Source organism: Echinops telfairi, unplaced genomic scaffold, assembly GCF_000313985.2.
Source record: "Echinops telfairi isolate 266 unplaced genomic scaffold, ASM31398v2 ScPeMD7_7458;HRSCAF=8496, whole genome shotgun sequence".
Lineage (NCBI taxonomy): Eukaryota > Metazoa > Chordata > Mammalia > Afrosoricida > Tenrecidae > Echinops > Echinops telfairi.
In genome coordinates this window covers 24,811,830-24,824,949 of record NW_022111358.1, presented here as the reverse complement: position 1 = coordinate 24,824,949, position 13,120 = coordinate 24,811,830, and the positions used below count along the sequence as shown (strand labels likewise).

The following is a 13,120-nucleotide window of genomic DNA, read 5'->3' as shown; positions in this document are numbered from 1 at the left end:
GTCCCCCCTGGGGATCCTGATGAGAGCTGACCGAGGAGGGAGGCTTGAGGCTGAAGCCGTAGGTGGTCTGATCAGAAGACAACCCCACCGGCACTGTTAGGGGACCGAATTGGATTCCCTTCCTTCCGCCAGCTCAGTTTTGTAGGTTTCCTTCACGCCAATAGGAATGTGTCTCTGGCCTAGAAGGCACAAATGATAATTGACCAACACAGATCAAATTAATTTCAATGGTTTAAGTCCGGGGATTAGGCCATCGATTTGGGTGGTGGGCCAGTTGCTTTGGGGGCAATGGTGAAAGCCTTCCTCAGGGAAAGCGCTGGCTTGAAGAGGCATTTTACGAGGAGGGTGGGCGGGGAGGAAGTATCAGTAACTAGGAGTGAGGGGCAAGGAGCAGCTTGAGGCGGTGTGTGTGTGTGTGTGTGTGTGTGTGTGTGTGTGTGTGTTGTGTTCATTCCTCTGACTTTAGTATCTATCCACACATTGATTAATATCCTTTATTTAGGTGCTTCTACTCCAAGCCCTTTATTATTTAGAAAAGTTTTCTAAATAATAATACCCTCTGTGAACACATGGTTCCTGTTTAACAAGGGAAGAAACAAAGCCTCAGAAAAGTTCAATCACCTTTTTAAGATCACGGCTTGTAAATGGACCTAGAGATATAAACTACATCTTTGCAAGCTTATCACCGCTCCACTATTATTACCCTGCTGTTACTGGTTTGCATATATGTCTCCCCTAATCAACTGTGACCACCTTGAGGCCAAGGACTTTTTCATTGTGTCCCCAGCATCCAGGCAAAATCCAGGGCAGAATAGACCATGAACGGGCTCCAAATAAAGAGTTGTTAAAATAATAATAATAATAAAGGGTTGTTAAGTGACTTATCAGTCCTGTAGTTGGCTGTGTATTCTCAATGCATCCTGAATAACCGGAACTAGAAGGCAACTCTATTGAGGACATCAGGGAGACAGAGAGTCCCAGCATTGAGGAAAAGATATGACTCCAGTCCTTCCCAAACCAAACTCAACAGTCACTTCAGATTCAGAGGGGCAAGATAGACCTGCCCCCGTGGGTTTCCAAGACTTAATTCTCTCTAGAAGTAGAAAGTCTGGCCTGTGGTGTGGTGTGCCTGGTAACTTCGAACTGCTCACCTTGTGATTAGCAGCCCAACTTACAGCCAAGAGGCCAGCAGGTCCTCAGAGCGTAGGAGTTCCAATTCCTGTTTGCGGCAGCAGTGTGGAATTCTTTGACTCTAAGGTGAGTTAACTCCTATCTCACATCTCCATTCCCCAAAGGTTACCATCTGGTCTTCCCAGACTGGCTCTGGTGAGCATAAGTCAGGGAGATCTGGATTGGGATAGGGGTGAGACGCTTCGGGCCACGGGGCCTGACAATGCAGCCAGACCTGTCTCTCTCACCCTGTTCTCTTTCCTTTCAGGAGTCGGAAAATTCAGATCCGGAACATTCCACCCCAGCTCCGATGGGAGGTGAGTATTTGGGGAGACCTCTAACTGGGCCTGGGGCTGGGGAACGAGAAGGTGAGTCTGGATCAGCACAGGTGACGCAGGAGGTCTCCTGAGTCTGGAGCAGGCCCGATGTTAGTGCTCAGGTGGCCTTGGTGGTGTGTGTGTGTGTGTGTGTGTGTGTGTGTGTGTGTGTGTGTGTGTCTCGTTTTCTTATCCAGGACGTCCTGTTATAAGCCCCATAGTCTGGTGCTGACATGAGAGGCAGTAGGGATCCTGACAGGGTACGTGTGAGCCCCAGGCTTGGTGGCATTACAAGTTGATATAGGGGCTCAGGTGACCCCAGTCAGCGTCCAAAAGCAAGATGATTCCTGTAGTACTTGAATATATTCCTGTAAAAATGCCCCTCGACCGGGGTGTCACCATTAGCATTACGACCCAGAAAGGGCAGAGTGAGCAGGTTAATGCTGACTTCCTCTGAGGCTCTGCCTGTGCCCATTGCTCTAGAGTGATAGGTGTTTGCTCAGGGCAGCTCTGGGAGCACCCACCCTCCTTTCTCTGCTCCTGTCTAGGTACTGGACAGTCTTCTGGCTCAGTATGGTACAGTAGAGAACTGCGAACAAGGTAAGAGCCGGTAGAAGGGACAGGCTGGGTGTTGGGAGACTTTGGGGATCTGATCTGTATCCCTGCCCCGCACCCCATTTAATTGGAACACCCAAAGATGGAAGTCCAGATGTGGTGTGGCAGCATGGGAGACCCAGGCTCTTGGCTTGAACTTGGCTGCTTTTCTCTGGAACCTGTGTCGCTGCTGCTTAAGGACAGGCTTGAGCAAAGTCAGTTCTCCCCAGTCTGGAGCCCTCCGGCTCCTAGCGGTCATTCTACGTGAAAATAGAAATCTTCGAGTCTTAGAAAGAGCTTTAAGAGTGGACGTTGGACATTCAACCCGCACGAGTCTGTGGTTCTTTTGAAGAGTGGGTCCACATCAGGAGAAAAATAAAAGGCACACGCCATGTCATAAAATGTCTTGCTCTTTCTTCATTTTGCCAACATTAAACACGTTCCTTTTTAGAAGACTTGAAGTTAAATGACAGATGGGGTAGTTTCAGTTGAACATAAGATAGAGCTTGGTTTGGGGGTAGACAAGATACTAGCTGGGATGTAGGGATCCCCAATGCATAAGGAATTACCATGCCTGAGACTTAAAGGTTCACCTCCAAGTTCCCTGTGGAAGGAGTTCACTTGTTAATGATTTTATAACGCATTGCCGTATGCACCGGCCTGCCGCAAGCCTCCAGCGGGCCTGGGTCTGGAGTGACCCAGCGCATTCCTGTAGCCAGAACGGTTTTGAAACAGTTTGAGGCCTTGCTCAGCACCATCCCTGGGGCGAGGTTGTAGACATTTCAGACAGATGTTCACCTGCCCGTAGGTAAAGTGCTCAGTCAACCCACCTGTCCTGTAGTTTAACTATTACCAACCCAGGACACAGGTGATTGCTTAGTAGCTACTGTATAATGCTGTGCACAGCGGCAACAAGTGGCCGAGTTACAGTGGGGCCAAGAAGGGGCGGGGCAGAGCAGTGTGGGGTCGGGTGGGGGTGGGGCTTCTGTAGACACACTAGGATTTATTCATGTACCACATCTGGAGGGATAGTTGCTACCCGGAGAAATTAGAATGAGACACATTTTGATTTGGTCGTTTTGACATGAATGTCTTCAAGGCTGCTCAAGCGCCACTTTCTTCGCGAGGTGAAGTGTGCCCCGCCCCTGATTAATTTTTCTCCAGGGTACTCATCACCTACTAATATCAGGTGTTTTGCATATTACTGGAACGGGCATTCTGCGAAGACAGAGTTCTCTGTTCGTCAATCGCGGCTCCATTTCCAGGGACACGGACAGGGGCTGATGAACGGCAGTTAGCAGCGGCTCCGCGGTTTTCTGGCCAATGGCCCTTTTCTCTATGCTGTGGGGACAGGAGCTTGTTTTTTGTCCGAGCTGGCCACCCCAGGGTTGATCAGGCTCCAAACTTAAAATCCAGGAAATGAACAAGCAAACGCCCCTCCGTTGATGCAGTGACCCTATGAATCAGTAGAACAGCGCCCTCGAGTGACCGGGCCTGAAAATCTCAGGCAGACAGGGTCTTCTTCTGAGTGACTGGTGGGTTTGAACCACCGACCTCTCAGCAGTGGAGGACTTGACCCAGTGTGTCACCAGGGCTCTTTTGACCAGGCTCAAGAGATCCTAATTCACAAGGCACAGATGCAAAAGACTCAAGGCTCACTTCGTTGATTTAGAGCAAGAGGTAAATAGCCAGACTGGGTTGTTCTCAGGCTAGCTGGCCCCAACACATCCTCCTTACAGGACAGGGCTTATGGGGGGCTCAAATGGAAGTCCAAAGGCTGCCTATACACACAGGGACCATGGAGTTTATGGCTGGTGTTAAGAAATTCTAGTGGCCCCGTGTGTCTATGTCCATGGGCATGATGGCTGGAATAAAGACATCTTTTCCCCTGAGAAGGTCAAGATAAAATTAACCAGACAAAATTCCTGTGTGTGGTCTCTCCCCGCTGTGGATGCCACTATCCGGAATAACCAGCCCATGCAGGTGAACTTCAAGCCTGGTTAAGTAGAAGGTCGGTGTAAAAGAGGAAGACCCTCAAGGAGATGGATTGACACAATGGCCGCAACAAGGGTGTCAGACAAGGGAAGATGGTAAAGATGGCCCAGACCAAGCAGGGCTGTTTCACACAGGGTTGCTGTGATTCGGGACTGCAGCGGTAACACTTACTGCATTTGGGGGATACATTCCTTGAATAGATTTAGGTCCCCCAAGTCTCGTCAGCTACCTCCGTGCGAACTATTTCTCGGAATGTTTGCTTCCACAACTCAGCCAGTGTGTGCTGATTTTTAACTACCGTATAAACTCGAGTCTAAGCCGACCTGATATCAGCTGAGGCGCCCAAAACTGCATTAAAAACGTGCTGAAAAAGTCAGCTTCTACACGAGTATATACGGCATTTTCCCAAGGATAAATGTATCTTTCAGATAGGGAACAGAGCTGCTGATAATGGTGACCACACCCTATCATCTACCCAGATCGTTTGGGAGATGAATAAGGAAGACAACAAAAGGGAAGTCAAAGAAAGTTAATCAATAAGCTAGTAAACTGTTTGGTCTTTTCATTCAAGCATTTTACAAACTCAGGAAGTTTGCTAGACACCTTCCTGACCTGACAATGCAGAAGAACTGAGGTTACAAGGGGAGCTGGAAACTCCCTGGGGGGGAGTCCTTGGGGGCATTTCAGATTTTACTGCTCTAACCCTGGTTTCTTTTTGCTTCCCAGTCAACACGGAGAGCGAGACAGCAGTGGTGAACGTGACCTATTCCAACCGGGAACAGACCAGGCAGTGAGTGGGACACACTTTGCCTTGGGAGTGGGGAGGAGTCACAGCATGGACCCAGTCTACCTCCAGACTCCCTCTTGGGGATTTTGTGTGTCTCCTCCTTGTCCATTGGCTCAGTGATTTCAAAGACCCAGAAACTTATCAGGACCGATAGCAAATCCATTGAAAAAAAGCAAACTCAACCTCCTGCCGTCAAGCCAATTCTGACTCAGTGGCCCTGTGGGTTTCCCAGACAATAACGCTTCATGAGAGTAGAAAGCCTCTTCGTTCTACTAAGAGGCTGGTGGTTTTGAACTGTTGACCTTGTACTTAGCAGCCACTACACCACTCAAAAAACCCTTCACCTTACTGCCATCAAGTAAATTCTGACCTATAGCGTCTCAGGGCGCCTAAATCCATTGAAAGGAGGGTGGTGGTGGCTGTGGCTGCAGACAGGGAAGACCTCCCTGGGGAAGTGCTTACACCTTGGGCCCGCTAACTGCAGGGTCAGCAGTTCACACTCGCTCAGTGGGGTTTGCTTCTCTGCTCCTGCAGCTCTACCGGGTCCTATAGGGTCCCTATGAGTCTGCATCCACCGCGTGGCCTGAAGATGGTTGTCTTTTAGAGGCTCTTGGTGGTGAGAGGCCCTGTAAGGAGAGGGGTGACTGGCTTCTGCTGGTTCCCTGATAAATTGCCTGTAGGGCCCTTTGCTGTGTTGATGGCGCCATCTAGTGACGATGAGAGGAAACCGAGGGAATTTTAGAAGGGGGAAAAAACCAGATTCTCTAACGTTCTCCTAGGGAGCAGGCATTTTATTCCATTGTGAACAGGCACGAGGTACCCAATAAACAAGATTTGTATTTACCTACTAATCTGTAGTGAGTGGTTTCACCACACTATGCTGCAAGGTAAGCACAGGTACGCCCTTGCTTATTGGCTACTCTGCTTTGTCAGGGATTGTAAATTTGAAAAGAGACTTTGAGCCTGTAGGACCGTGCTGTGAGGGGCACCGCACATGCCAGCAATACCTAGAAGCAGAAGCTCTGATGTGGTGGAGATAGCGGCAGTTCACTTCAGATTCGTACGTAAGCACAAGTAAGCCTGTGCTGACCTTGCCGATTGGGCCATCTGACATTGTCCATGGGTTATCACGCCTGCACTTAATGCTTGTCGAGGCTCTATGTCCACTAGTGTTCTAGTACCTTCTTGGACGGTGGTTGAACGATTCCCACCCCCTGACATTTTTGCATTTGCTCATTTATATCCACATCTTGGTTCTGTGTGAGGCCTTTTGCCACATTTTTCTTTTGATGGTGTTTTTGCTGCTTTTGCGCCCCCATGAACCTTGATCTAGTGATACTTTTTCAAACACCATTTTCTTTCAGAGCAGGGGTTCTCAACCGTCCTAATGCCGTGACCCTTTCATACAGTTCCTCATGTGGTGACCCCAATCATAACATTATTCTCGTTGCTACTTCATCACTGTCATTCTGCTGCTGTTATGAATTGGGCGACCCCTGTGAAAGGGTCGTTTGACCCCCAGAGGGATCTGGACCCACAGATTGAGAACCGCTGTTTTAGAGAACCCTTTACCTGGGTGCAAAGTTTTATGTAGATCTCTACTGCCCCTTGTGGCCAATCTCCACTCCTTTGCCTGGCTGTAAGATCATGCCAACACCTGGCTTATTCCTCCTACTTGATGGTGTCTGGTTCGAACCATTGTCAGCCCTGGGGGAGTGGGGGGCGGCTTGCCCCTTCCCTTCAGTCTCATTCAGCCTCCCGGTTCATCTTTAAACTCATGCCTCCTCGGGGACAGATCTCTGGCTCCTAGTGTCCTTAACCCGGGAAGGTGCCAGCCTCAGTAGGTATAAAAACAGTCAACCCCTTAATTTCTCACATGACTTCTATGAGGTAGGCAGTGTTTCCTCTCAAATGACATCCGTCCTAAAGTTCAAGAGACTCCAGACAGCCAAACAAGCCTGAACAAGAACAGCAAAGAGAACTTGTATTTCTCAACTTCAAAACTACAGTTACTAAGAAAGTGTGGCACTGGTACAAAGACGGACACATCTAGAGGGACACATAGAATAGAACCAGGAATCTACAAAGAAGCATACTTTTATGATACACCGATTTTGGACAAAGATGCCAAGAAAAGTCAACGGGCAAGAGTTGGTAATTGGTGCCGGGATCGTTTGATGTCCATGTGCAGAAGGATGAGTGGACTCCTGCCTCACACCATACAATAAGAACAGCTCCAGGTTGACCCTCAGACTTAAACGCATGAGCTGTACAACAGGCAGGGCAGGTGTCCCTTTCTTGCTTTATAGAACACACAACTTGGGTCTAGATTCAACGTGGTTCTGAATCACCCCGACTGCGTATCTGTGAGCATTGGGGCAGAGATGTGAATACTGGTGTCTTAACTCCACCGAGTACCTCGGCCACAGTCCGCTAGGGTATGCTAGGGCAGGGTGGGCATTTGGGTTCACTGTGCCTGCACGTAATCCACGCTCCTTTGACTGGGTGTCATTAGCTATAAAATGGTGAACTTGTAAAGTGTGGGTGTTCTCGCCCTTCTTAAAATCCCCCAATGCAGAAAGTCTGTGTGACTCCCCTGTCAAGCTTCTTGCGCAGACTTGTAGGATGCTCCCTAGCTTAGACGTGGGAGATCCCGGAGAGCTACGGCTGGGACAGGGCTTCCTCTTTCGACAGAGAAGACTCTGTGCTCCTGGTGGGATCCGAAATCTGCTTCCCTGGAAGGTTTGGGTTGACCCCCAAAGCCCGAAGCAAACATTAGGAACCCCGATCATATAGGTAGCTTCCTTTGGAAGGATCTGAGGTGGGGAGGTCAGTGGGATGGGCAGGTGGCTAGCTCCATTTCTTCCGGGTTTCCACACTGCAGCTCAGTTAAATGTCTCTTGCCTCTGGAAGGTCTTCTGTGTGGTTGGGTAGACCAGGATGATCTGTTTACCTTTCCTCTGTCTCCAGAGCCATCATGAAGCTGAACGGTCACCAGTTGGAGAACCACACCTTGAAGGTCTCCTACATTCCTGATGAGCAGATAGCACAGGGTCCTGAGAATGGACGCCGAGGCTTTGGCTCCCGGGGTCAGCCCCGCCAAGGCTCACCGGTGGCAGCGGGGGCCCCCACCAAGCAGCAGCAGGTGGACATCCCCCTGCGACTCCTGGTGCCCACTCAGTATGTGGGCGCTATCATCGGCAAGGAGGGTGCCACCATCCGCAACATCACAAAACAGACCCAGTCCAAGTGAGTCTTGCCTGCTGGGCCATGGAGGCCGGGTGCCCGGGAAGATAGGGTGCCTCTTGGCAGCATGCTGAGGGGGGGTCAACAGCGGCCTCTTGGGGGTATTATTTCAATCTTCTTTGCTCCTCTCAGGAGTTGCCTCTAAGCCCAGCCTCGCTAGGTCGAGGCAGGCACATGGGGAGGTAAATTGGGCCTGGTGGGCCCCACTTGGTGGTACTGGCTGGGCTGAGTACTATCACTAGTTAAAAGGGTCCTGTCACGACTCGGTCTTGTCAAGCAAATCCACTCTAGGTTAGTCAGCCCCTCCCCAGTGCTCTGTGAGTCCATGTTTGCTTGTTGGTGACAACAGGGCAGGCCAACCCACCTCCTCTCATCTCTATAGCTGATTAGTTTCGTGGACTGATGTCTCTCCATTCAGGGTCATGAAAAAGAGGGGGGCATACAACTATGTCCTTATTCGTAATAACTCCCTTTTCTTTTCCATTTGGACCAGTGTATCTTCTTTCCCTTTACATTGATGTCCATGGGGACACAAGGGGAGATGCAGTTTGGGAGCTGTGGCCTGCTAATCCCACCCTTGCATTCAAGTGGTCCCCAAGGGACTGGGTGCTCTGTCCCCAACCTTCTGCTTGAGAAATTGCAGGCCTGAGACAGTCCGGGAGAAGCGGATTCTTCCTGGTTCCTTGGCCCTTCTCTCTCCCCCTCTGATTCTGCACTTAGTAGGGCTTTGTTCCAAGGAGAGCAGGTTCCTCGGTCGAGGGGAGATGAGGGGCCAGCAGACCGGGGGTCACCGGGGCTCACTGACTGCCCGTTCCTCCTGACCCTCAGGATAGATGTGCACAGGAAGGAGAATGCAGGTGCGGCAGAGAAGGCCATCAGCGTCCACTCCACCCCCGAGGGCTGCTCCTCCGCCTGCAAGATGATCCTGGAGATTATGCACAAGGAGGCAAAGGACACCAAAACGTAAGACTGGTCCCTGGAGCTCGGGGGGCTGCGGTCTCCCCACGTTCCAACGGCACCGATACAGAGGTGTCGCCGTAGAGCCTCCCCGCGCCTGAATAGCACTGACACAGAGCTGCAGTCCCCCCTCCTTGAGCAGCACCGAGACCAAGGTGTAGTTAGAAGTGATAAAGCAGCATGTTAACTTGGACAGGGAAATCCTCCTTTTTACTCCCCGTATGAGGGGCCCTCATGGACAGTGGATTGACCAGGTCATGAAATGTTCTCACCAACGTGGGCAGCTTCCTCGTATGTAGCGCTTGGTAGACAGGGGAACAGCTCTGCTTGCAAGCAGGCTAAAAATGCCCTCGTGAGTTCCCACGGCTGTGGCTCTTTATGGGAGTAGAAAGTCTTGTCCTTCTCCCAAGGGGTAGCTGGTGGTTTCGAACTGCTGACTGTGCAGTTACCAGCCCAACTCGTAACCACTGCGCCACCGGGGCGCCAAACAGGGAGATCTCAAAGGAGCATCACTTTCAAGGCAGACCTTCATAGCTGACTCACCTGAACTGGTGTTTGGTTTAAGAAAATTGGAGGGGAGGTACTTTTGGTTGAGGTGTTAAAAGATAATCTCAGGGCAGTGGTTTTGGGGGTCCTCAGGAGCTCTCAGTGAAGCTCAGAAACTCTGGATCCCTTGAGAATGTCTGCATTTGCCCCTTTTGATTAGGATTCTTCGATAGACTCTGTGACCAAAACATGCACTCATGGGAGCCGGGCGTCTGGTCCCCTTTCAGCTACGTATCCTCTGATGTCATCACTGTGATTAAGAATCATTAGCCTCACACCATGGCGAAAGGAATTATTAACATCACTGAATTGCACGTGTAAAAAATGTTGAAATGCTACCTATTTTGGTAACAATTTGTACTTTTTTCTACTACGGTTAAAGACAAACATAATACTTTCAAAAGTTTTCTTTTTTTTTTGAGAGTGAGTGAATTAGAGAGTGAGAGAGTGAGTGAGTGAATCAGTGAATGAGAGTGAGTGAGTGAATGAGAGAGTGTTAGAGTGAGTGAGTGAGTGAGTGAGTGAGTGAATTAGAGAGTGAGTCAGTGAATGAAAGTGAGTGAATGAGTGAGAGAGTGAGTGAGAGAGTGAGTGAGTGAGAGTGAGTGGTGAGTGAGTGAGAGAGTGAGTGAGTGAGTCAGTGAGTGAGTGAGTGTGAGAGAGTGAGTGAGTGAGTGAATGAGAGTGAGTGAATTAGAGAGTGAGTGAGTGAGAGGATTTTCTTAAGGTTCCTTTTGTGAGCTAGTCTGCTCTGTGCCGAAGCAAATGCTCATTTGACTTTTGTAATCTCTAATGCTTTTGTTGTTGTTGTTTGCTGCGATGTGTCCAGAAAACACCGAGTCTCAGATTTGCCCTACCACTTCAAGCGCTCTTGACCCGTCACTTCGTTTTCGGTCTCTTTATCTTTAAAGGGCTGACGAGGTTCCCCTGAAGATTCTGGCCCATAATAACTTTGTGGGGCGCCTGATTGGCAAAGAGGGGCGTAACCTGAAGAAGGTGGAGCAAGACACAGAGACAAAAATCACCATCTCCTCGTAAGGCTCCCCCTGCTCCGTGTGTGTGTGTGCGTGCGCCGGGGGGTGGGGTGGGTGGCTGTGTTTTCTGCCAATTGAAGTGAAAAGAGAATAGTGGAGCCCAGTGGACAAAGGGCAGTTTTCTTGGTTTAGAATGGCTGGAGCTGGCCCGGGGCCATAGCCCTGTGTGTGGGGTAGTTGTTCAGGCCCTGGTTCTTGTTGCCACCCTGTAGTCTTCTTCCCTCCCCACCCTACCTCTCTTCCCGGGCACCTCCACCAAAGAGCCTGGAGCTAAGTATGGGGCTTCTGGCCATTCTGCCACCCTGGGAAGTAGGTCTTTGAGAAAAACTTGGTCCTGGGCTGAGAAGAGTCTATACTTCCATCCTCAGTGCTAATGGATCAACACTACATGAAACCAGACGTCGCTAAACAGAAATACGTATAAAACAGTCATGGGTTGATGGGTGGACAAATGTGGTGACCAGAGGCTTCCAGGAACCTAAACTTTGTGAGTCTGTGCATTGTCATGAGGAGAGGGTACCTCTGTTTGAAAGGGGGTCCCTGGTCAGGAAGATGAAGGACTGTTAAGGGCGGGAAGCCAGAGGGGCCCTGCCTCTCGTTCCCGACACAGGGATGTTATGAAACAGGATCAAAGCCGAGCAGTCAGCAGGAGCGTCTAAGGGTGTAAGGCAGAGGGCTCTTCTGATTACAGTTGTTCATTCCCAGTCCAGTGAGGCTGGCTGTTGCTAAGTGTGTACACGTGTGGAGAACACAAGGTAGGTACGTTTTTTAGGCAAGTGCACCTAGTTCCCAATTGGACCCACTCACCCTGGGGTTGTTTACTCTTAGTTCAAGTTCAGCCAGGGCCTCCTGCTGACCAGGGACGGCCAAGCCCTGTTGAGTGAGCTGACCCTCTCCCCATGACCTTCCTCAGCTGCAGTCTCACCTGATCCCTGGGCTGAATCTGGCTGCTGTGGGCCTTTTCCCAGCCTCATCCAGTGCTGTCCCACCGCCCCCCAGCAGTGTCACTGGAGCCGCCCCCTACAGCTCCTTTATGGTAGGTGGAAGGTCTTATAGGGGATTCGTGTGTTCAACTCCATGGGTGTGTGGGGGTGATGCTTGGGAACTTTGCAGGGACAGGGTGGTCTGAGGAAATACACCTCCCCACTCCCCACCCCCGAGTGGCTCCTGGCTGCTGGCATTGACTTGGTTCATAATGCCAACCCCTTGGAGGGAGGGAGGGAGGCACCCTAGGGTGCTGGCCTGGATGCTGGTGGCACCCTTCCTTTGCTCCTGCTCTTGGCCTGGCTTCTTCCTTTTCGACAGGGAGCACCAGAGAGCCTGTAGTGCCCTTCGCTGGTCCAGGTGGCAATTGGGACCCTGCATTCCTTCCACCTTGAGGCCAGGGGAAAGAAGGGGGTTCTGCCCACAGAACCCCTTGGTAACACACCTTGTCTTGGCAGCAGGCCCCAGAGCAGGAGATGGTGCAGGTGTTCATTCCTGCCCAGGCAGTGGGCGCCATCATCGGCAAGAAAGGGCAGCACATCAAACAGCTCTCCCGGTTCGCCAGCGCCTCCATCAAGGTAACCTGCTCGGTGGACCTCCGTTCCTGGGATGGGAGAGCGCTGGTCTTTATCTTCCTCTACACCTGTTCTCATGACGACACCCCCTCCCCCGCCCCCATCCCCTAATACACACACACACACTCTCTCTCTCTCTTTTTGAGAATTCCAGGAGGATTTTGTGTCTCCGGTTGGGGACCTGTCCCCCTATGGAGCTGTGTCCCTTTCCCCTTGACCTTGCTTGCCCCTTGGTGTTGTGCTTGCTGAAGCTGTGAGCTTTGTATGTTAGGCTAGGAAATAGGCCGTGATGTGTCTTAGGAAGGGGGCAGCCTTTGCCACAGATTGACTTCAGGCCCACCCTCTCCTGCCTTCCCATAAGCTCTGTAACTCGAGCCTCCCTTTTCTCATCAGTCCATGATGGTGGGGTCACAGCCCTGTGAAATGAGGCCGCTACAGTCCCTAGCTCATGCCATGCCTGGAGCACATGTGTTCCTAAGTAAATGTTGGTTTCCTTGCATCTTCCCGGCTGGGCCCCCAGGGAGAGAAGAGAGACTGGAACAGTGAGGCGGAGGGCCTGGGAAGGTCACACACCTGCCATGTCTGGTTCAGCGGCCTTGAAAACCTTTGGGCAGAACCACTCGTTTTCCCCAGTGTAGCTGCAGGCACCACCTGCGGCCCCGTTGCCTGCCCTTACCTGTGCCCTGGTCTCTCTGCAGGACTCTCCTGGCGCCCTGTTCTCTTTTCATAGTTGTGGTGTGAGTGGGCTTCAGGTCTGTTATGCTGCTCTCACGGCAATAGCACAGGTGGCAGTGTTAACAAACAAGCTTACTGACACATAACAACTTAGAAATTTGAATTCAGGACCCCCACTCTCTAGAGCAGTGGTTCTCAACCTTCCTAATGCCGCGACCCTTGAATACAGTCCTCATGTTG

At 50.9% G+C, this 13,120-nt stretch overlaps 1 protein-coding gene and 1 non-coding gene across 2 annotated transcripts in view; both read left to right on the top strand.

Annotated features, from left to right (window-relative positions):
• The window catches only part of IGF2BP1 (insulin like growth factor 2 mRNA binding protein 1), a 47,937-nt gene that overhangs the window by 26,916 nt on the left and 7,901 nt on the right, over window positions 1-13,120 (top strand). The window contains exons 3-11 of the mRNA XM_004707412.1: window positions 1,439-1,487; window positions 2,036-2,087; window positions 4,803-4,866; window positions 7,834-8,112; window positions 8,938-9,072; window positions 10,524-10,646; window positions 10,859-10,955; window positions 11,560-11,682; window positions 12,089-12,208. Of these exons, the coding sequence (XP_004707469.1) occupies window positions 1,439-1,487; window positions 2,036-2,087; window positions 4,803-4,866; window positions 7,834-8,112; window positions 8,938-9,072; window positions 10,524-10,646; window positions 10,859-10,955; window positions 11,560-11,682; window positions 12,089-12,208 (1,042 nt within the window). The remainder of the gene's footprint in view (window positions 1-1,438; window positions 1,488-2,035; window positions 2,088-4,802; window positions 4,867-7,833; window positions 8,113-8,937; window positions 9,073-10,523; window positions 10,647-10,858; window positions 10,956-11,559; window positions 11,683-12,088; window positions 12,209-13,120) is intronic.
• LOC115872955 lies at window positions 2,745-2,873 on the top strand. Its single transcript, XR_004048146.1, has one exon. It is a non-coding gene; the product is annotated as a small nucleolar RNA SNORA9 (small nucleolar RNA).